The sequence below is a fragment of the Salmo trutta genome, chromosome 17 (assembly GCF_901001165.1).
Source record: "Salmo trutta chromosome 17, fSalTru1.1, whole genome shotgun sequence".
In the NCBI taxonomy this organism is placed as follows: domain Eukaryota; kingdom Metazoa; phylum Chordata; class Actinopteri; order Salmoniformes; family Salmonidae; genus Salmo; species Salmo trutta.
The window spans coordinates 13,120,938-13,142,784 of record NC_042973.1 but is presented as its reverse complement, the minus strand read 5'-3'; the positions used below and the strand labels follow the sequence as shown (position 1 = coordinate 13,142,784).

Here is a 21,847-nt window from a genome sequence, read left to right as displayed (position 1 = left end):
TCACATGTTGTACACAACAATACAGTTAAAAGTCACACACAATGTAGGCTACAAACTTAATACAACTGTAGCAGGCCAGTCCTTCTCCTGGAGGTATGCTGGGTGTACAGGCTTCTGTTCCAGTCCAGCACTAACACACTTAATTCAATGTATCAAACCTAATGAGTTGATAATAACGTGTATTATTGCTGGGCTGGAATAGAAGTCTGCTCACCCTTTAGATCTGGGAGTGGAGCAAGGTTAGCCACCTTTGGTATGATCTTTTTTGTTTACCCAAAATTATGCTTTAGTAATAGTCTACATACTAAGATGTCTAACATTTACAAACAAGTTAGATTATTTGTACATTTTGCAATTATATGTTGATTCATTCAATGTTGATTAATTGAAGTGTTTAAACTTGTTTTACTTGTTAATGTGAAAACATTATTCAAGATGAACTAGTGTCAATGTTCATTAATCACACATCACAATTCTGCAATAAAAATGTATGAAGGGGATCTGTCTCTAATTTGTCTGTGTTTTCTGTGTTGCTTTCTCAAATGAACATGACCTTTTTGTCCAGTTGTGAGCTCCAATCTGTTTTATTTGATTCACTCTGTCTCAAGATGTCAGCTGAGGTGAACCCATTTTGCAGCTTATCATAATGGAATGCATCACCAACGCAGACAGATGCCTAGAGTATGATGGCATTACTAGCCTAATGGGCATATACAATCAATGTGCCCCTTGTCATTGTACATCTGAAGCAGAGAATAGCTAAACTCACGTAATTTGCACATTGTTGAGCTAGCTATATATTCTCAATTTAAAATGATACCAGTAGATAATGTATATGAGGGTAACCATAAGCCAGATTTTCTACATGATTTTTCTGACATTACATTGTTTAGAGTAAATCCAACCCTTGCATTCTATATACATTACTGTACATGAAAATAAGTCACTGACAATTTGTAGGCTAATTAAAAATGTCTAAAAGGAAAACAATGGGGCATGGGGAGTGTTGTAATTCTGCCTCGTTTATTTGCTGAGAAATATTTTAGAATACACAGACAAAATCAGAAGTTCAGTGGCATGGAGGAGGATTGCAGACATGTTGATGGTGGGTGAAGATAGATTTGCACAACAATGCTTGCATGTCAAAGCCACAATTTTCTTTACAACGTATCCATTAATGTGCATTTTACAAGTAGGCCTATGTATTTTAGAGAAAGTGTGCTATAATCGTCAATCTCGTGACACAGGTATAATGAAAGAACCATAAACTATACTATATGAGAATCACAATGTTAAAATACCATAATCCAATTGGTAGCATACTACAGGGTAAATGTATGCTTAGTGTACCATTTACAATGGTATTGCGTGTTACTGGTGATTCCTAACCTTTGGTGTGCACATTTCAAAATTTAATTTCGTCAACACATTCACAAATTGTGGCTTTGATCAGTTTTCAGGTTTAGGTTGATTTATGTTCCTAGCTAGTTAGCAGCACAAGCAAACGTTGTATAATCTCTCTTCGCCCACCATCAACACCAGCAATCTCTGCAATCCTCCTCCATGCCATTGACTGTATGATTGTGTCTCTGTATTCTTACAAAGCCACATCCTATAGAATTGTAATACCAGTCACATCGATGACTGGCTTTCCTCGATTTTTTTAGTTGTGCTTGTTCGGAACTAATCACAGGTAGAACTATGTTTCATGAACGGAAGATTTTCAGGCAAACATCTGCTCCTCACCTGATTGTTTAACGGAAGCGGTGCCCGCGTGAAATTTGCATAAAGTAGAGCAGAGATTTTTCAACCTCAAACGCCTGCGTATTGCTCCGCGTGCCCCTTTTATAAATGAATGGGATGGGGCTTCGTCTGACAAATGTGGAAGTGGTGGAAACCCTACGTCAGTTAACCACACGGTGGCGCTCAAGCGTAGACTTAACAGCACACAGCAGCACATGAAACTGGAAACGGCGAACCCGTTTCCATGTCAATCGAACGCACTTGACCAACATAATCGTGTGTGACACTGCCGATAATAACCAGCACACTATTAGGATTGTCCTAAAAATTTGAATGGATATTGGCCATGATTTGGATGGAGTGTAGGCTCCCGCATGTTGCAGCAGTCTAAGGCACTGCTTCTCTGTGCAAGAGGTGTCACGACAGACCCTGGTTCGATCCTGGGTTGTATCACAACTGGCTGTAATTGGGAGTCCCATAGGGTGGCGCACAATGGGCACAGCCACTGGGGAGCCAGGCCCAGCCAATTGGAATGAGTTTTTTCCCCACGAAAGGGCTTCATTACAGACAGAAGTAATCCTCAGTTTCATCAGCTGTCCGGGTGGCTGGTGTCAGGCAATCCCGCAGGTGACTAAGCCGGATGTGGAGGTCCTGGGCTGGCATGGTTACACGTTGTCTGCGGTTGTGAGGCCGGTTGGACGTACTGCCAAATTCTCTAAAACAATGTTCGAGGCGGCTTATGGTAGAGAAATTAACATTAAATTATCTGCCAACAGCTCTAGTGGATATTCCTTCAGTCAGCATGCCAATTGCACGCTCCCTCAAAACTTGAAACATCTGTGGCATTGTGTTGTGTAACAAAGCTGCACATTTTAGAGTGGCCTTTTATTGTCCCCAGCACAAGTTACACCTGTGTAATGATCATGCTGTTTAATCAGCTTCTTGATATGCCACACCTGTCAGGTGGATTATCTTGGCAAAGGAGAAGTGTTGACTAACAGGGATGTAAATGAATTTGTGCACAACAGTTTTGAGAGATAAGCTTTTTGTGTATATGGAAAATGTCTGGGGTCTTTTGGTTCAGCTCATTAAATATGGAACCAACACTTTACATGTTGCGTTTATATTTTTGTTCCGTATACATTTAGCGGAATTTTATGAAGGGAAAGATTGGTTTGAGAAGTTTTCAAAATACTTTCAATATTATTCATTACCATGTCGGCTCTGTTGCCGCGTTTACGTGCTAGTTGGAAGTAGGAAACCTGGACATTTCCAACTTGCTAACTCGTAGAAAGATGGTCCCAAGTGTTCCACTCGGGAAGTATGAAATAAGTCTGATGGTGTCTGACAGAGTTAGCACATCCAGTTAGTTGCATTTAATAAAACAGGTTGTTTCTTTACATGGTGGGTTAACTGATACTTAGGTATATCAAAATATATAGGCTATTTTAAATGTTGTTAATATTAAGAAAAATATTTGTGAAAAAAAAGTTCTGATTGTCCAGTCTTTCAAGAATCCCTGAGGTATATCTATGGCTCTGATAGATGAACCATATGTTTGGATTTGTATAAATAAGAAGCAACTTTCTATTAGTATGTCTTGCATTATTACTCATTTATTACTTCACACTGTTAGGTAGGGGTACATCTTTGGAACTATCAGAATAGAATTGTTCACATATTCCCTTTCAGAACATGCAGCCCTAGACAGACCTGTACTGTAGCTCAATGTATTTTGGCTGTGTGATGATGAATGGTGTCGGCTATGAGCCTAGAGAAACAATGGGCTTCAGTCTGGTCTGGTCTGTGGTGGACACATCAATTATTCATCAATGGGCAGGTGTGTCACCTGCACCCAAACAGAAAGGTAATTTTCTGAAAGGGAGCATGTGAGGTAATTATTTATGGTGTGTTACCTGATATACAGAGATGCTTTTGAGATACTGTTGGCAGGTGAGTCGAGGAGCTTCCACCGCAATTAACCCCATTCACGTTAAGTTTATTTCCTTCCAGTATTTATTCAGTGTATGTACAGTATGTACACTGAACAAAAATATAAATGCAACATGTAAAGTTTTGATCCCATGTTTCATGAGTTGAAATAAAAGATGCCAGAAATGTTCCATACACAAAAAGCTTATTTCTTTCAAATGTTGTGCACTAATTTGTTTACATCTCTGTTAGTGAGCATGTATCTTTTGGCAAGATAATCCATCCACCTGACAGGTGTGGCATGTCAAGAAGCTGATTAAACAGCATGATCATTACACAGGTGCACCATGTGCTTGGGACAATAAAAGGCCACAGTAAAATGTGCAGTTTTGTCACGCAACACAATGCCACAGATGTATCAAGTTTTGATGGAGCACGCAATTGGAATGCTGATCGCAGGAACGTCCACCAGAGCTGTTGTTATTGTTATTTACTGTATTTTATTGTGTTAGTTTTAATTATTTTTTACTTTAGTTTATTTGGTAAATATTTTCTTAACTGTTCTTAAACTGCACTGTTGGTTAAGGGCTTGTAAGTAAGCATTTCACTGTAAGGTCTACACTTGTTGTATTCGGCGCATGTGACAAATAAAGATTGATTTGATTTGTTGCCAGACAATTGAAAGTTTGTTTCTCTACCACAAGCCGCCTCCAATGTTGTTTTTGAGAATTTATCCAACCGGCTTCACAACCGCAGACCACGTGTACGGCCATGTGATGTCAACGTTGTGAACAGAGTGCCCCATGGTGGCGGTGGGATTATGGTATGGGCAGGCATAACCTTGATAAGGAACACAATTGGCATTTTATCCATGGCAATTTGAATGCACAGAGATACCATGACGAGATCCTGAGACCCATTGTCGTGCCATTCATCCGCCACCATCCCCTCATGTTTCAGCATGATAATGCACAGCCCCATGTTGCGAGGCTCTGTACACAATTCCTGGAAGCTGAAAATGTCACAGTTCTTCCGGGGCCTGCATACTCACCAGACATGTCATACATTGTGCATGTTTGGGATGCTCTGGATCGACGTATACGACAGCATGTTCCAGTTCCTGCCAGTATCCAGAAACCTCACACAGCCATTGAAGAGGAGTGGGACAACATTCCACAGGTCAAAATCAACAGCCTGATCAACTCTATGCGAAGGAAATGTGTTGTGTCGCATGAGGCAAATGTTGGTCACACCAGATACTGATTGGTTTTCTGACCCATCACCCCACTTTTTTTTAAAGGTATCTGTGACCAACAGATGTATATCTGTATTCCCAGTCATGTGAAATCCATAGATTATGGCCTAATTTATTTATTTCAATTGACAGATATTTACATGATCTTTGAAATTGTTCCATGATGCATCTATATTTTTGTTCAGTATATGTTGACATGAACGCAAATCTTCTGTACATGTTGCAACAAAAAAAAAACGTACATTGTATATTAATAGATTATTATTTTTCATCTGCACAGTTGTCATTGTCAGTGTAGCCTAGTTATGCCATTTGACATAAATTGCATTCAACCCATCTCTCCTTATGTTGTCTTATTGTTTCATTGTTACATTCTAAATGAAGGGTAGAGGAATTTAGATTTTTTTTTATAGGATGTTGCCATTGCAGTGAGGCATCTTAGGACCAGGTGGTATGGGGGCTCGATCTCCCTCTCCACTCCAGAGGTTTTACCACATCAAAGGAGTCCCATAGTCTTTGATGCCAAACAAGGTTGAAATCCAATCTGCCTAGATAAGTGTCCGATCAGGCAGCTGCGTCGGCACAGAGGGTAGCCTATGCACTGACATCGGCAAAGAGAAGTGAAGAGAAGGTTTTATACAGTCAATTCCATACTGTTTTTGTCTTCCCAGTATCTCATACATTTGCCAAGGACATGCCCACAGATTTAGGCCTACATCTTATGAAACAAGAACGACTTTGTGCCTATAGGCCCAGCTATAGGATATTAGTTTTTTTGGAAATCATAGCAAGCCAAGTCATTTGGATAGATTGCCAAAAAATGTACTGTCATGGACATAAATGATAGCATCTTTGTCCTTTATTTGTTCATTAGGCATATGAAGAATACTTGATTGTCCATTTCCCTTACAGTCGTCCACCACACCCAAAGCTGTTGGAAGCACAGGGTCAACCACCGTGCAACGCCCCTGGAGAACACGCGCAGGGTACTTTGCAGAACGGCATGAGATGCCATCTCTGAAGACATATACGCAGTTGCATCACAAATTAATTCTGCATAAAAATTATGAAAATGCACAAGCTAATTTCATCATCATGCAGAATTGATTTGTAACTGACCATTTACAAACAAACTTAAACTTTGTTTGAGACCGCCTCTCTCTGGCAACTCTCGTCTTATCCTATCAGCGCAGCGCCCACTTCTCGTCTCAAACGCCCACAACTTTACTAGCTAGCGAGGCTGATCACGTTTCGTTTCTCTGTTCTCCGCCATTTTGTAAGGGTATAAGAAAAGTCGGCCAAGCGAAACAGACTTGATGGTCTAATCAAACTGTGTAACTATCTAGTTCTGTGTTGTGCAATGGACGGGTAAGTACAAGGTAGAAGTTATGTTCACGAGAAAAAGTAACAAACTAGTATGCACGTATTTAACTTAAGTAATTATCTGTAAATTGCGATGTCCTGTAACGAAAATGAGCTGTGTTATTATATTTTGGTTGCGATGGAAACATGGTAAAACTGCTTTTCTGTGTACCCGTTATAGACCCACTAACGTTAGGTCGTTGCTTTGGTGTTTTAGTTAGCACCAGCAGGCTATGTTTTTTGAATCTTTTTTTTTTTTTTTTTTACATTTGAGTTTTTGTCTGAATTCAATTGTTCTGTACCGTTATCTTATAAAAGCAAGAAATTCAAGCAACTGGTACATATTGCGTGGACTGAGTACTGTAGTTTTGCTAATCTGTGTTGCCTTTTGCGCATGTTCTAGCTAGCCACTGCGCTGAAAAATGTGAAACCACCTGTGGCAGTGCGATGTTACTTAAATTAACTATCATATTAACCATCATATTCTACCTTATTGTCTAGCGAGCATAGCAGACTGTTATATGAGTGACAATTTAACTATATATTTGCTAGCTTTAGCTAAAAGTCTTGCCAACAACGTGGCCATGCATCTTGTTGTTCTGAAGGTCCGTTTCTACTGCAGAGATGAACAATATTCTAAACTTGAGCATTTAAAAAAAAAAAGTTTAATATTACTAGACACATCATTATGCTAGATTTGCAGCAACTTGAAGTTTAGGGCAAGTGAAAAGACAAGATAATGTGACTTAGCTAGCTAACAGGCTTGTTATTAACGCCACATTTCTTCCTTCCAGCCGTCCAGAGACTGCTTTGTATCCCATGGGATCCACTTACATCACTGAACTAGAGTAAGTCATTATTTAAATATATTTTATAAATGTAAGGTACCAGTTAATTAGTTGTGAATATCTGATAATAAACCTTTAGTTTTTTGTGCGTATGTTGGAATACATTTTTACATCTCATTCTTGTAGCATTGTGAGATGCTCATTGTTGATGCCAAATAACCCCCATAAGAGTGGTGAGTGTTGAGCAGGTTTCTCCGCATGCAATGACTTGGTGTGAGCATTGAGTGATTTGACCTGTAATTTGAGCTGTTGCATTGTCTTGCTCATCCTCCCCCTTCCCGTCAGCTTATCCTTTATTAGTCTACTTAGTGTCAAGTCTACTCTGAAAGCATATCGATTTGACATGGAAAATAGTTTTGTTTTCCAATAGGTTTCAACATGTGTAAAGCATTAAGTATTTGTTATTTATTTTTGTGCAAAAGTTGCCTGTGGGCATTGATCCCACAACCTGTTTTTCATGGCTGCAGATATTTGGGTCTGGGGAGTTCGAGGGACACATTTGGCACACAATTGTCCTAAATAACAGTGCCTTGTCAATGCTGTTTTCAGCCACTGGTAAAACGATTTTAGTGATCACAGTGGCTAATCTGGCAAATGTTTATTTAGGAAGGGTTGGAGATGGGAGGAAAGCTTGAGGGAGCTCTTAGGCTGTTTTTCCTGCTTGTAGCCCATGAGAGGTTAATCTTCAACTGAGTGTCGGCAGGGCCACGGCCCCAAATATGACTAATATTTCATGGGCAGAGCTGTGGGAAAGGGAATGGGTTTTCTCTATCGGCCTTTAACATGAGGGTTATCAAGGGAATGCATTTAAGTAGACTAGGGTTGGGTAATATTGAGATTGTTTCATACCGCCCCTGTACCATATCGGTGTGTATGGTATTACCAGAAGTGCACACAAGGGGCAATATTTCTTTACAAACTGAAAAAACAATAATATAAAATGTACGCACATAACAAATTTGGGCAGCACGGATCTTGATCCAGGAGGGGATTGTCTCTGCTGTAACCAAGAAACTTGCTCTTGCAAGCTAGCCACTTAGCTAACAAGTTGGCAAACCAAGTGCATAGCTGGAGCCCTGAGCTGGAGCCAATTTATTTGGCACATCTTAAATAGTTATAAGCAGTAGCGTATCAATCAAGTTTTCTTGATTTTCATAGAATGATAGGCCTACATTCATTTTTTACATGCTTTCTTGCAAGTCATATTATGTACATTAAACGTGAATACAGTTGGAAGTGGGGAACCATTTGACAACCTCCCAAGTAGGGCTTGTATCGCAAGAGTCAAGTTTTCATGAGCGTTTTATGTCCGCTTGGTCTCGTCTCTTTCTGTGCTGTGTGCACCTACCTATTTTACACCAGAGATCTGAATACAGTGATGAGATGCTCATGTCTCTGCCCTAACAATGGGAGTCATTGTCCCAAAGGCTGGAAGGTAGGTGACAAGCTTGAGTCCAAATAAACCCGTAGAAACGCAGAGTTTGCTTTGCCTTTCGCTTCGCCTCTTCCTCTTTGTTTACACACACCAATCCCTTCCCCATGCTACTCGCAACAACAATGAGAGGTCACTTTTTCCTCTCTGACAAGCGATTTCAACTCGCTATTAGTGTTCGCGTTTGGTCCAACAGAATCAGCCATAAGAACAAAGAAAGACATTGAGACACACTTTTACTGTAATAGAGAAGACGTCAACCTTCCTAACGATACCCTTTTTATGTCTCAACTCCTCAAATTGCGCGCAGCGCAGACGCTACTCGGTTTTTCACATACTGCTAGCACCATTTTAGCCGAAGACTCTTATACTAGCAGTCTAGTCTGTGTTTTGTAAATGTGCAATAAGCATGAAGCACAATTATATATCAGAACAAAGTGGACAGGCTAGCATGCTGTTCAAACAGTTGGAGACGGACAGAAGGGTGTGTTCCAAACAATTCGACTGTTCTGTCTTGTTAGTTAGCAAATGGATCCATGTTGGCTAAACTTGAAATATAAAGATTAGCTGGCTACTCACTAGCATGTGGGCTTGTGCTTGAGAGATTGTTTGAGACCTGTTACACTTTTTTCTAGAATGCCTGCTTCAAGAAGTTAGTCATTATTAGTGAATGTGCATTATGTATGGTTCTGGTAAAAAAATATATATAAAATACTAAAAGGGAATTTTCATAGACATACAGTTGAAGTCGGAAGTTTACATGCGCCTTAGCCAAATACATTGAAACTCAGTTATTCACAATTCCTGATATTATATCCTAGTAAAAATTCCCTGTCTTAGGTCAGTTAGGATCACCACTTTATTTTAAGAATGTGAAATGTCAGAATAATAGTAGAGGGAATGATTTATTTCAGCTTTTATTTCTTTCATCACATTCCCAGTGGGTCAGAAGTTTACATGCACTCAGTTAGTATTTGGTATTGCCTTTTAAATTGTTTAACTTGGGTCAAACGTTTCGGGTAGCCTTCCACAAGCTTCCCACAATAAGTTGGGTGAATTTTGTCCCATTCCTCCTGGCAGAGCTGGTGTAACTGAGTCGTGTGTAGGCCTCCTTGCTTGCATATGCTTTTTTAGTTCTGCCCACATATGTTCTATAGGATTGAGGTCAGGGCTTTGTGATGGCCCCTCCAATACCTAGACTTTGTTGTCCTTAAGCCATTTTGCCACAACTTTGGAAGTATGCTTGGGGTCATGGTCCATTTGGAAGACCCATTTGTAACCAAGCTTTAACTTCCTGACTGATGTCTTGAGATGTGGCTTCAATATCCACATAATTTTCCTGCCTCATGAAGCCATCTATTTTGTGAAGTGCACCAGTCCCTCCTGCAGCAAAGCACCCCCACAACATGATGCTGCCACCCCCGTGCTTCACGGTTGGGATGGTGTTCTTCGGCTTGCAAGCCTCCCCCTTTGTCCTCCAAAAATAACGATGGTCATTATGGCCCAACAGTTCTATTTTTGTATCATCAGACCAGAGGACATTTCTCCAAAAAGTATAATCTTTGTCCCCATGTGCAGTTGCAAACCGTAGTCTGGCTTTTTTATGGAGGTTTTGGAGCAGTGGCTTCCTTGCTGAGCGGCCTTTCAGGTTATGTCGATATAGGACTCGTTTTACTGTGGATATAGATACTTTTGTACCTGTTTCCTCCAGCATCTTCACAAGGTCCTTTATGATGTTCTGGTATTGATTTGTACTTTTCGCACCAAGTACGGTGATCTCTAGGAGACAGAACGCATCTCCTTCCTGGCGGTATGACGGCTGTGTGGTCCCATGGTGTTTATACTTGCGTACTATTGTTTGTACAGATGAACGCGGTACCTTCAGGCATTTGGAAATTGCTCCCAAGGATGAACCAGACTTGTGGAGGTCTACAATTATTTTCTGAGGTCTTGGCTTATTTCTTTTGATTTTCCCATGATGTCAAGCAAAGAGGCACTGAGTTTGAAGGTACGCCTTGAAATACATCCACAGGTACCTCCAATTGACTCAAATTATGTCAGTTAGCCTATCAGAAGCTTCTAAAGCCATGACATAGAGACCGACCGATTTAATCGGAAGGGCCGATTTCAAGTTTTCATAACAATCGGAAATCGTTATAGTTGGACGCCGATTTGGCCAATTTTTTTATTTATTTATTAAAACATTTTTTTTACACCTTTTTATTTGACTAGGCAAGTCTGTTGGGGCTAGGGGGCAGTATTGACAAATTTTTCAAAAAATATGTGCCCATTTTTAACTGCCTCCTACACCAACTCAGAAGCTAGGATATGCATATTATTAACACATTCGGATAGAAAACACTCTGAATTTTCTAAAACAGTTTGAATGGTGTCTGTAAGTATAACAAAACTCATATTGCAGGCAAAAACCTGTGAAAAATAGATTTAAAAAAAATGTGAATTTTGTGACTGTACTATTTAGTGTCATTGTTTTATAGATACCACAGTGAGAAAGGATTCATTTCGCAACTCCTATGGCTTCCACTAGATGTCAACGATCTTTATAAAGTTGTTTGAAGCGTCTATGATTAACACAGAGCAAATTAGAATGCAGGGAAGTTGACATGTCGTCACTTCATTTTTTCGCGCCTGCGCATAAATCTGAGAAGAGTGAATTTGTCATAATCGTTTTTCTAGACACAGGATAGGTCGTGTGAAAATATTACTGATGTTTACTGATGTTTCACGTTAAAAATGGACCAAAAGATTGATGCTAAACAACGTTTGACATGTTTGAACGAACGTAAATAGATTATTTACTAGGTTTTTTTAGCTTTTCGGCGTGATTTTACACCCCCCCCCACCACGTTTTGTGGGAGCCTACTGAACGCTAACTACTTGGTGTTATTTGGACATAAATTATGAACTTTGTCAAAAAAAACCACATTTTGTTCTGGACCTGGGATTCCTGGCAGTGCCTTCTGATGGAGATAATCAAAGGTAAGGGGATATTTACAATGTTATTATGATATTAGATGCTGCTAACCTGTATAGCCTAGCCTATTGTTCTTAGCATAGTACCCCGTTTATTGCAAAATGTGATTTCCCAGTAAAGTTATTTTGAGATCTGGCCATTCGGTAGCAATTACGAGATGATAATATATTATTCTTTGAATGACAATATTATAATTTACCAATGTTTTCGAATAGTAATTCCGTGATTTGTAACGCTGGATTCACTGGGAGCATTCGAGCCGGAAAAAATTCTGAATTTCACCGCGACTGTAAATGCTGTTTTTGGATATAAATATGAACTTGATGGAACTAAAAATGCATGTATTGTATAACATAATGTCCTATGAGTGTCATCTGATGCAGATTGTCAAAGGTAAGTGCATAATTCTAGCTTGTTTTCTGTCTGTGTTGATGCCCTTCTTTGAATTGGCTAAACATTACACACAGTTATTGTCAATGTACTCTCCTAACATAACCTAACTTTATGCATTCTCCGTAAAGCCTCTTTGAAAATCGGACAACGTGGTTAGATTTAGGAGATGTGTATCTTTCAAATGGAGGAAAATAGTTGATTATTTGAAATGATTAGACTCTTGCAGTTTTGAATTCCCCGCCATGGTCACATGACAATGAATCCCAATACCGGGATAAGATCCTGCCCCCTGGCCCCAACAGGTTAAGAACACATTCTTATTTTCAATGACAGCCTAGGAACGGTGAGTTAACTGCCTTGTTCAGGGGCAGAACGACAGATTTTTTACCTTGTCAGCTCGGGGATTCAATCTTACAACCTTAAGGTTAACTAGTCCAACGCTCTAACCACCTGCTTTACATTGCACTCCACGAGGAGCCTGCCTGTTACGCGAATGCAGTAAGAAGCCAAGGTAAGTTGCTAGCTAGCATTAAACTTATCTTATAAAAAAAAAACAATAAATCAATCAATCACTAGTTAACTACACATGGTTGATATTACTAGTTTATCTAGCCTGTCCTGCCTTGCATATAATCGCTTAGGTACACGTTGCGCCAACGTGTACCTAACCATAAACATCAATGCCTTTCTTAAAATCAATACACAAGTATATATATTTTAAACCTGCATATTTAGTTAATATTGCCTGCTAACATGAATTTCTTTAACTAGGGAAAATGTGTCACTTCTCTTGCAACAGAGTCAGGGTATATGCAGCAGTTTGGGCCGCCTGGCTCGTTGCAAACTGTGAAGACTATTTCTTCCTAACAAAGACAGCCGACTTCGCCAAACGGGATGATTTAACAAAAGAGCATTTGCGAAAAAAGCACAATTGTTGCACGGCTGTACCTAACCATAAACAGCAATGCCTTTCTTAAAAAGTCAATACACAGAAGTATACATTTTTAAACCTGCATATTTAGCTAAATCCAGGTTAGCAGGCAATATTAACCAAGTGAAATTGTCACTTCTCTTGCGTTCATTGCACGCAGAGTCAGGGTATGTGCAACAGTTTGGGCCGCCTGGCTCGTTGCAAACTAATTTGCCAGAATTGTAAATAATTATGACATAATATTGAAGGTTGTGCAATGTAACAGGAATATTTAGACTTAGGGATGCCACCCGTTAGATAAAATACGGAACGGTTCCGTATTTCACTGAAAGGAAAAACATTTTGTTTTCGAGATTATAGTTTCCGTATTCGACCATATTAATGACCTACGGCTTGTATTTTTGTGTGTTTTTATTATAATTAAGTCTATGATTTGATAGAGCAGTCTGACTGAGCGGTGGTAGGCAGCAGCAGGCTCGTAAGCATTCATTCAAACAGCACCTTCGTGCGTTTGCCAGCAGCTCTTCGCAATTCTTCAAGCATTGCGCTGTTTATGATTTCAAGCCTATCAACTCCCAAGATTAGGCTGGTGTAACCGATGTGAAATGGCTAGCTAGTTAGCCAGGTGCACGCTAATAGCGTTTGAAACGTCACTTGCTCTGAGACTTGGGAGTGGTTGTTCCCCTTGCTCTACATGGGTAATGCTGCTTCGAGGGTGGCTGGTGTCAATGTGTTCCTGGTTCGAGCCCAGGTAGGAGCGAGGAGAGGGACGGAAGCTATACTGTTACACTGGCAATATTAAAGTGTCTATAAGAACATCCAATAGTCAAAGGTATATGAAATACAAATCGTATAGAGCGAAATAGTCCTATAATAACTACAACCTAAAACTTCTTACCTGGGAGTATTGAAGACTCATGTTAAAAGGAACCACCAGCTTTCATATGTTCTCATGTTCTGAGCAAGGAACTTAAACGTTAGCTTTCTTACATGGCACATATTGCACTTTTACTTTCTTCTCCAACACTTTTGTTTTTGCATTATTTAAACCAAATTGAACATGTTTCATTATTTATTTGAGGCTAAATTGATTTTATTGATGTATTAAGTTAAGTGTTCATTTAGTGTTCTAAATGTCATTATTACAAATAAATGTAAAAAATTGGCCGACTTTTTTTGGGTCCTCCAATAATCGGTATTGGCGTTGAAAAATCATAATCGGTCGACCTCTACAATGACATCTTTTTCTGGAATTTTCCAAGGTGTTTAAAGGCACCGTCAACTTAGTGTATGTAAACTTCTGACCCACTGGAATTGTGATACAGTGAAATAATCTGTCTAAACAATTTTTGGAAAAATAACTTGTCATGCACAAAGTAGATGTCCTAAGCGACTTGCCAAAACTATAGTTTGTTAACAAGACATTTGTGGAGTGGTTGAAAAACGAGTTTTAATGACTGCAACCTAAGTGTATGTAAACGTCTGACTTCATCTGTACCTGAAAGCCAGATCAGTGATTATTACAAAAAAGCAGGTTAAACAATTTTGATAAAATAATTACATTATTAGTGGGTCTTATGGTTGTGGAAGGCTGATATTTAGGTATAATTTCGCAAGCCCTGCATTCATTAGATTATTCCTGACTATTTGAAATGCAGTGCATTTCACCTTTTTAATTGTACAACAAAGCTTATTTAGAGAAACCGTATATAATTTTTTTTTAGATTGTGAAGGCACTAAGTATTCATACCCCTTGACTTATTCCACAGCTTGTTGTTACAGCCTGAATTCAAAGTGGATTAAAAATAATTCTCACACGTTTACACACGGTACCCTATAATGACAAAGTGAAAACATGTTTTTAGACATTTCTACAAATTGATTGAAAATGAAATTCAGAAATCTCATTTACAAGTATAGATTTGTCATCTTGTGTGTTTGGTTATTGTCCTGCTGAAAGGTGCATTCAACTCCCAGTGTCTGGTGGAAAGCAGACTGAACCAGGTTTTCCTCTGGGATTTTGGCTGTGCTTAGCTCCATTCAGTTCATTTTTTTTTTATCCTGAAAAACTCCAGTCATTAACGATTACAAGCATACCTATAACACGATGTAGCCACCACCATGCTTGAAAATATGGAGAGTGATACGCATTAATGTGTCGTATTGGATTTGCTCCGAACATAACACTTTCAGGACAAAGTTAATTGCTTTGCCACACTTTTTGCAGTTTTACTTTAGTGCCTTATTGCAAACAGGATGCATGTTTTGGAATAGTTGTATTCTGTACAGGCTTCCTTCTTTTCAGTCTGTCAGTTAGGTTAGTATTGTGGAGTAACTACAATGTTGTTGATCCGTCCTCCAGTTTTCTATCACTGCTATTAAACTCTAACTGTTTTTTAAAGTCACTATTGTCCTCCTGTTGAAATCCCTGAGTGGTTTCCTTCCTCTCTGGCAATTGAGTTGGGAAGGACACCGGTGACTTTGTAGTGACAGGGTGTATTGATGCCATCCAAAGTGTAATTAATAACTTTGTGGTTGAATCTCTGTTTGGAAATTGACTGCTCGACTCATTCAAAATCATGTTTAACACTTTTATTGCACACAGATTGAATCCATGCCACTTATTATGTGACTTGTTAAGCACATTTTTACTCCTCAAATTATATAGGTTTCCTATAACAGGGAAAGCCTATGGAAAAATGTAATGCCGCTTTTGGATAAAACAATAAAAATAAGGTGTGTGTGTGTGGTAAACACACAGGATTTTTTGTTCTATGAGAATCTTCATCGGCTAATGTAACTTTTTGTGAATTTTGAAGCATTAATGTAGTATAAAAAGCACAACTCTCATAAAAGCATCATTCATAAGGATCATATTTAACTGCCTGCTATTTATCTCATAGAACAAAATGTATAAGATCTCATAAGCCTGTCGTAACCTCAGACCTTATTTTCTGCGTTTTTTTTCCCAAAACCCTATTCTTTCCCCATTTTAATTTTGCCCATAGCAATGGTTGAACAAACCAGAAGTAAATCATTTCAGTTTTTTAGGACCACACACTGACGAGCTGTAAAACTTCACTGAATCTAATGTTCTGGATGGTCCCTTTTTGACTAGTCATTGACTTAGGCCTGTACACTTAAGTGCTGAGTGTAGGTGATTTTTGCATCTGAGTCAGGAAGTGTTTGGTCTGAACTCAGCTTTTTCTATCTGACGTGACATCCAGCTCTTTAGCAGAACATTATTTATTGTTGGCTAGGCAGCCTGGTTAAGGTTAGAACCTGGGACAATAAAACAAATATTGAGCAGCCTCATTGTACAAATGTTGACTGACTGGCATTTCCAACTTTTCTGCAACTGATAAACTATTCTAGTTGGCTAGCTGTTGCTTTTTCTCTACCATTTTGGGGATTCTTGAATCTTTACTACACAATAGTGAACCTCTTAGTTCCTTAACCCTACATTTTTGGCGTTTCAATTTTTCATCTATACTGCTTCTAACATTCCTGTCTTCTCTTTTCTTCACAGCAGTGTCCATGATATTACAGTTGGTACAAAGGTAGGCACCTCTTTTCTCCTTTTTCCTTTTCGACATTAGTGGTGGGGTGAAAAATCGATAGTTATATCGTCCAAGATACTGTGATATGCATCTACTTTTCAGCATTTATTTCTATGACTTATCAACTCATTTTCTCATGCTCCCTTGTCTCTCTGCAGCAGACATATAGAGAGCTATATGTTTGGAACATCAAATCACAGTATTGAATCCCAATACATATCGTATTGGCACCTACGTTTCGTGATAATACCATATCGTGACGTCCCTGGCAATTCCCATCTCTATTCAACAAGGTGTTTGACTAGGTCTTCAGATTAGGATGATTTATAGATGTAGCAGTGTGCTGTGCAGGATTTACAAATTGTAGCCCAGTTGTTGCTAAGGCTACATTTAGTCCTGTCAACTGGATCATTGGGGTCACACAGCCATGCCCAGTGTTGCTGCATCAGAAATGAAAGAGTAGAAAGAAGCTAGCATAAGAAGGCACGCCTACAACCAGTTTGCATCTGGCAATGGGAATATTCTGTTGCAAAGGTTGTGGTTTCAAGTCCCCTAACAGGTTCCTTTGTTTGTATTCTAGTTGGCTATTTAAACAGTGTTGTGAAACTGTAAAGGAGGCATTCACTAACTAGTAGTAGATACAATTAATGTTGCTTGTTTTGTTACATTTCGCTACACGTCAAGTAAGTAAAGCACGCAATGCCCAGTCACTGGTAACCAGTTGCCTAGTTTAAATCTCTAAAACTGTTTCCATCCGGTGTGGTGAGAACATTGCTATTGCTGTGGAAACGGTAGGGCCTAATTATTGGTTGTCTTTGGCATTGTGCCTGGAATGCTCTCTGTGGTATGTTCCAGCACTCTGGCTCCTCCAAGCCCTCTTCTCTTTACGGACTTCTGTCTCATCACTGATTACGTCAGTACATGTCCCACTCATTTTTAGCCCCTCTAATGCTCTACCACTCATAGGATGGTGTCATCCCTCCCTTGAGACCCTTCCCAGGAAAATAACAACTTTAAACACACACAATGTCCCCCGTTGGAGCCCTGCTGTCTGTGGGCCGGGGCTAGCTAGCTTGAGCAAAAGCAGATGTTTCTAGATGGTGGAAGTTTGAACGAGTGCAGACATGCAGTGGTAAGTGCTACCTCATCTCCCTGATGTTGAGTGGCTCCTCCAAGATATGTGGGTAGGGGATAGCGATTAAACGCTAAGTGTTCCTAGCTCGTCGTGTTAGTAGTCTGTGTTCTACAACGCTGTTACTGCTGACTTCCAGCTTGCCCTTCAACAGCCACCCCTCAGCAACAGCATTCCCCGCTGCTCTTTTTGCATAGGTAATATTCTGTGGTATGTTCCTAGCCACGGGGACCCTTAGCACAAAGACAGATTCTTACAGGTACCACGTGTATATGAGAAGGCTATTTTGTTACGCACAAGCCAGCGGTAACCTTAAGATGGGGGTGGTGGTAATATGGAGCGGTTTATTTTCACAGGAAAAGGGAGCAGTTTACTGGAATATGGGTGTTTTTTCCATCTGTTTTCTAATTGCCTCTTGCCTCTTGTTTCCTGTTCTCCCCTGAGGTGTGTCATTACAAACTGCCGACGGAACTGTAATTTAGATGGGTACCAAATGGTGTTCCTTTACTGTTAGGCTTAGTTAGTAATATTGTAAGAAGGAAAGTGCAATATTTAGTTATTTGGTTTATTCACTGGATCAGTTGTGGTTATCCTGGAGAAAATTGTAACCCTTTTACATCATGTTCTTGAAATGCCACTATGGAAGTGTTATCTACTGTTTTATTCGTCAAATGCCCTTTAGGGATTTTCCATCAGCTAACTGAAATCCTATGACGTTGCATATTGTTCGCTTACTTTTTTAATCAAATTGGTGTGGGGAATGGGTAATTTAAAAAAAGACTATTTACCTTGGCTGTGTTGATGTCCTCTATTGCATTCCTCAAGGATGGGAGAGGGTGGGGGCATGGGGATCATGGGGGCATGGGGTCCTCTATTGCATTCCTCAAGGATGGGAGAGGGTGGGGGCATGGGGATCATGGGGGCATGGGGACCTCTATTGCATTCCTCAAGGATGGGAGAGGGTGGGGGCATGGGGATCATGGGGGCATGGGGACCTCTATTGCATTCCTCAAGGATGGGAGAGGGTGGGGGCATGGGGATCATGGGGGCATGGGGACCTCTATTGCATTCCTCAAGGATGGGAGAGGGTGGGGGCATGGGGATCATGGGGGCATGGGGACCTCTATTGCATTCCTCAAGGATGGGAGAGGGTGGGGGCATGGGGATCATGGGGGCATGGGGACCTCTATTGCATTCCTCAAGGATGGGAGAGGGTGGGGGCATGGGGATCATGGGGGCATGGGGACCTCTATTGCATTCCTCAAGGATGGGAGAGGGTGGGGGCATGGGGATCAATGGAACCTATTCAGCACATGCAGATACGTTTCCACCCCATTTTCTACATGCATGTTGTTCCTCTGGCCTCTGTTTCCCAACGCAAGCTAATTAGGAAAAATATGGTAAAGAGCCTGTTTTTGATCATTGCAGTTGCCATTAGCAAACGTTGTTAGGTAGCCAGCACACCCCTAGTCGTGTCCTCAGAGCATGCGCAGACCAGCTGGCTGGTGTGTTTACAGACATATTCAGTCTATCCCAGTCTGCAGTCCCCACATGCTTCAAGATGGCCACCATTGTTCCTGTTCCCAAGAATGTAACTGAACTAAATGACTATTGCCCTGTTGCACTCACTTTTGTCATCATGAAGTGCTTTGAGAGACGAGTCAAGGATCATATCACCTTAACTGTCACCCTAGACCCACTTCAATTTGCTTACCGCCCCAATAGGTCCACAGACGATGCAATCGCCTGCACACTGCCCTATCCCATCTGGACAAGAGGAATACCTATGTAAGAATGCTGTTCATTGACTGTAGCTCAGCATTCAACACCATAGTACCCTCCAAGCGCATCATTAAGCTCGATGCCCTGGGTCATTGGGTCCTGGACTTCCATCGTATCCACTTCGCTGATCCTCAACAGTGGGGCCCCACAAGGATGCGTTCTCCGCCCCCTCCTGTACTCCCTGTTCACCCATGACTAAGTGGCCATGCACGCCTCCAACTCAATCATCAAGTTTGCAGACGACACAGTAGTAGGCTTGATCACAAACAATGACGAGGCAGCCTACAGGGAGGAGGTGAGGGCCACGGAGTATGGTGTCAGGAAAATAATCTCTCACTCAATGTCAACAAAACAAAGGAGATAATCGTGGACTTCGGGAAACCGCAGAGGAAGCACCCACATCGACGGGACAGCAGTGGAGAAAGTGGAAAGTTAAATTCCTCGGTGTACACATCATCGACAAACTGAAATGGTCCACCCACACAGACCGTATGGCGAAGAAGGCACAACTGCGCCGCCCACAACCGCAGGGCTCTCCAGAGGGTGGTGCGGTCTGCACAACACATCACCGGGGGCAATCTACCTGCCCTCCAGGACACCTACAGCACCCGATGTCCAGGAAGGCCAAAAAGATCAAGGACAACAACCACCTGAGCCACTGTCTGTTCATCTAGCAGGCGAGGTCAGTACAGGTGCATCAAAGTTGGGACCGAGAGACCGATGAACAGCTTCTATCTCAAGGCCATCAGATTGTTAAATATCCATCACTAACACAGAGAGTCTGCTGCCTACATACAGACTTGAAATCATTGGCCACTTGAGTAAATGGAACACTGGTCACTTTAATGATGCCACTTTAATAATGTTTGCATATCTTGCATTACTCATAGAATACAGTATATACATATGATATCTATTGCATCTTAGCCTATGCCGCCGCTCTGTCATTGCTCATCCATATATTTATATATTCTTATTCCATTCCTTTACATAAATTTGTGTTAGGTATTTGTTGTGGAATTGTTAGATATTGCTGCACTGTCAGAACTAGAAGCACAAGCTTTTCGCTACTCTCGCAATAACATTGCTAACCATGTGTATGTGACCAATAACATTTTATTTGATTTGCGTTATGAGCTAGATTAAAACTCACGGAGCCCAGACCTAGTGGCTCAAAGAGGCAAAGCATTGAGTTGCCGTTCTTAATTAACTTTTTTTTTAGAGGGGTCATAACTGGTTTGGCAAATATTGTGTGCAGCTTGGTAATTGCTGGGAGAAATGTACACCTAGCTGTTGGTCCGAGGAGAATCAGCCTTTTCTCTGTTCCTATAGTGACGGAGTGACATTCAAGGCTGCCCCGGTAACGGCCCCATTCTTGAGGTGTATTGACTCCTGCTCGCCTGTTAACTCTTTATTTATTGATATATTTATATAAATACATAATTTATATTTATATTTGTCTCTCCTTTTCTAATCTGGTTAATTTATGCCTTCGATAAGATGGCTCCCTCAAACTTCTCTACAACACAACTCACTTCATTAACATTTGTTAACCCATTGCCTCAGCACAGATTTTTGGAACATTGCCGCTTAACTGAGTTTTCTGACAAAGGTGCCTGTTCTGATCGTGTAGTTTTTATTTTATAGAGCATAATATTTAATGGGCTTAACACTTCACAGCCCAATACATATCAACTGTTTAGTCTAATCAAAAAGGGGCTAGGAGGCAGTCTGGCCAATTGAGTGTAGTAACTGTTTTCTTCTCACCCTTGTATAGGCCATTTGTGAGAATGTTATACCCATTTCAGACTGAAGTGACGTGTATATGACCCCCCCCTTCTTTCAAATAGCCTTATTTACTTACCTCTTTCGTGTGTGTGTGTGTGTGTGTGTATCGCCACCCCTTTATACATATCAGTGTGTAACTGGACAATTTGGAGGGGTGGGTGGTGGTGTTAAAACCATGGGGGCTGTTTGCATTTCAAATTTGGGAGGTGTTTAAAAATGGAAGTGTAAATTAATTTACCTGCAAAAAAGCAGAGAACCATTCACACAGACCTGCTACCTGTATTTTCCTGTATGCAGGATTCATGATTAGGTCTTTAGGTGGATTTTAATTAGCCATATTTTTTACCCCTACCCCTTTCAGATATAAAATAAGCTGGTATAAAAAAATCGTGCATGGTAAATTAGTGGAATTTTGGTCTGTGCGTGAAAGGGATATTTAGTGGCAGACAAAGCCTGCTTTGTGACTTTGCCTGCCAGCCCTGCAATATCCTCTTTAAAGTGTCATCTATAGCAGCACCAGGAACATGCATTTAGCTACTAAGCCTCTTTTTAAAGCCCTTTACCCACACTAACCCCCCTGCCCCTCAGGTATGGTTTTCATTGAGTCCCGACCAAGTAGAATTTGGAGTGGCTGGTGGGGGAGAGAGAGGGCATTCTGTTGGGCGTCTCAGCCCTGCAGAAGTCTGTTTATTTG

At 40.6% G+C, this 21,847-nt stretch overlaps 1 protein-coding gene across 4 annotated transcripts in view; it reads left to right on the top strand.

Annotated features, from left to right (window-relative positions):
* Positions 1-6,156: 6,156 nt before the first annotated feature.
* LOC115151610 (polypyrimidine tract-binding protein 1) overlaps positions 6,157-21,847 on the top strand; it is a 30,241-nt gene continuing 14,550 nt past the window's right edge. For 2 of the 4 annotated variants that reach the window (XM_029695681.1, XM_029695683.1), the window contains exons 1-3: positions 6,158-6,298; positions 7,087-7,140; positions 16,421-16,451. In XM_029695681.1, the coding sequence (XP_029551541.1) occupies positions 6,291-6,298; positions 7,087-7,140; positions 16,421-16,451 (93 nt within the window). In that variant the 5' untranslated portion in view covers positions 6,158-6,290. Of the gene's footprint in view, positions 6,299-7,086; positions 7,141-16,420; positions 16,452-21,847 lie in introns of all 4 variants that reach the window. The other 2 variants (XM_029695682.1, XM_029695685.1) reach the window with 2 other exon arrangements.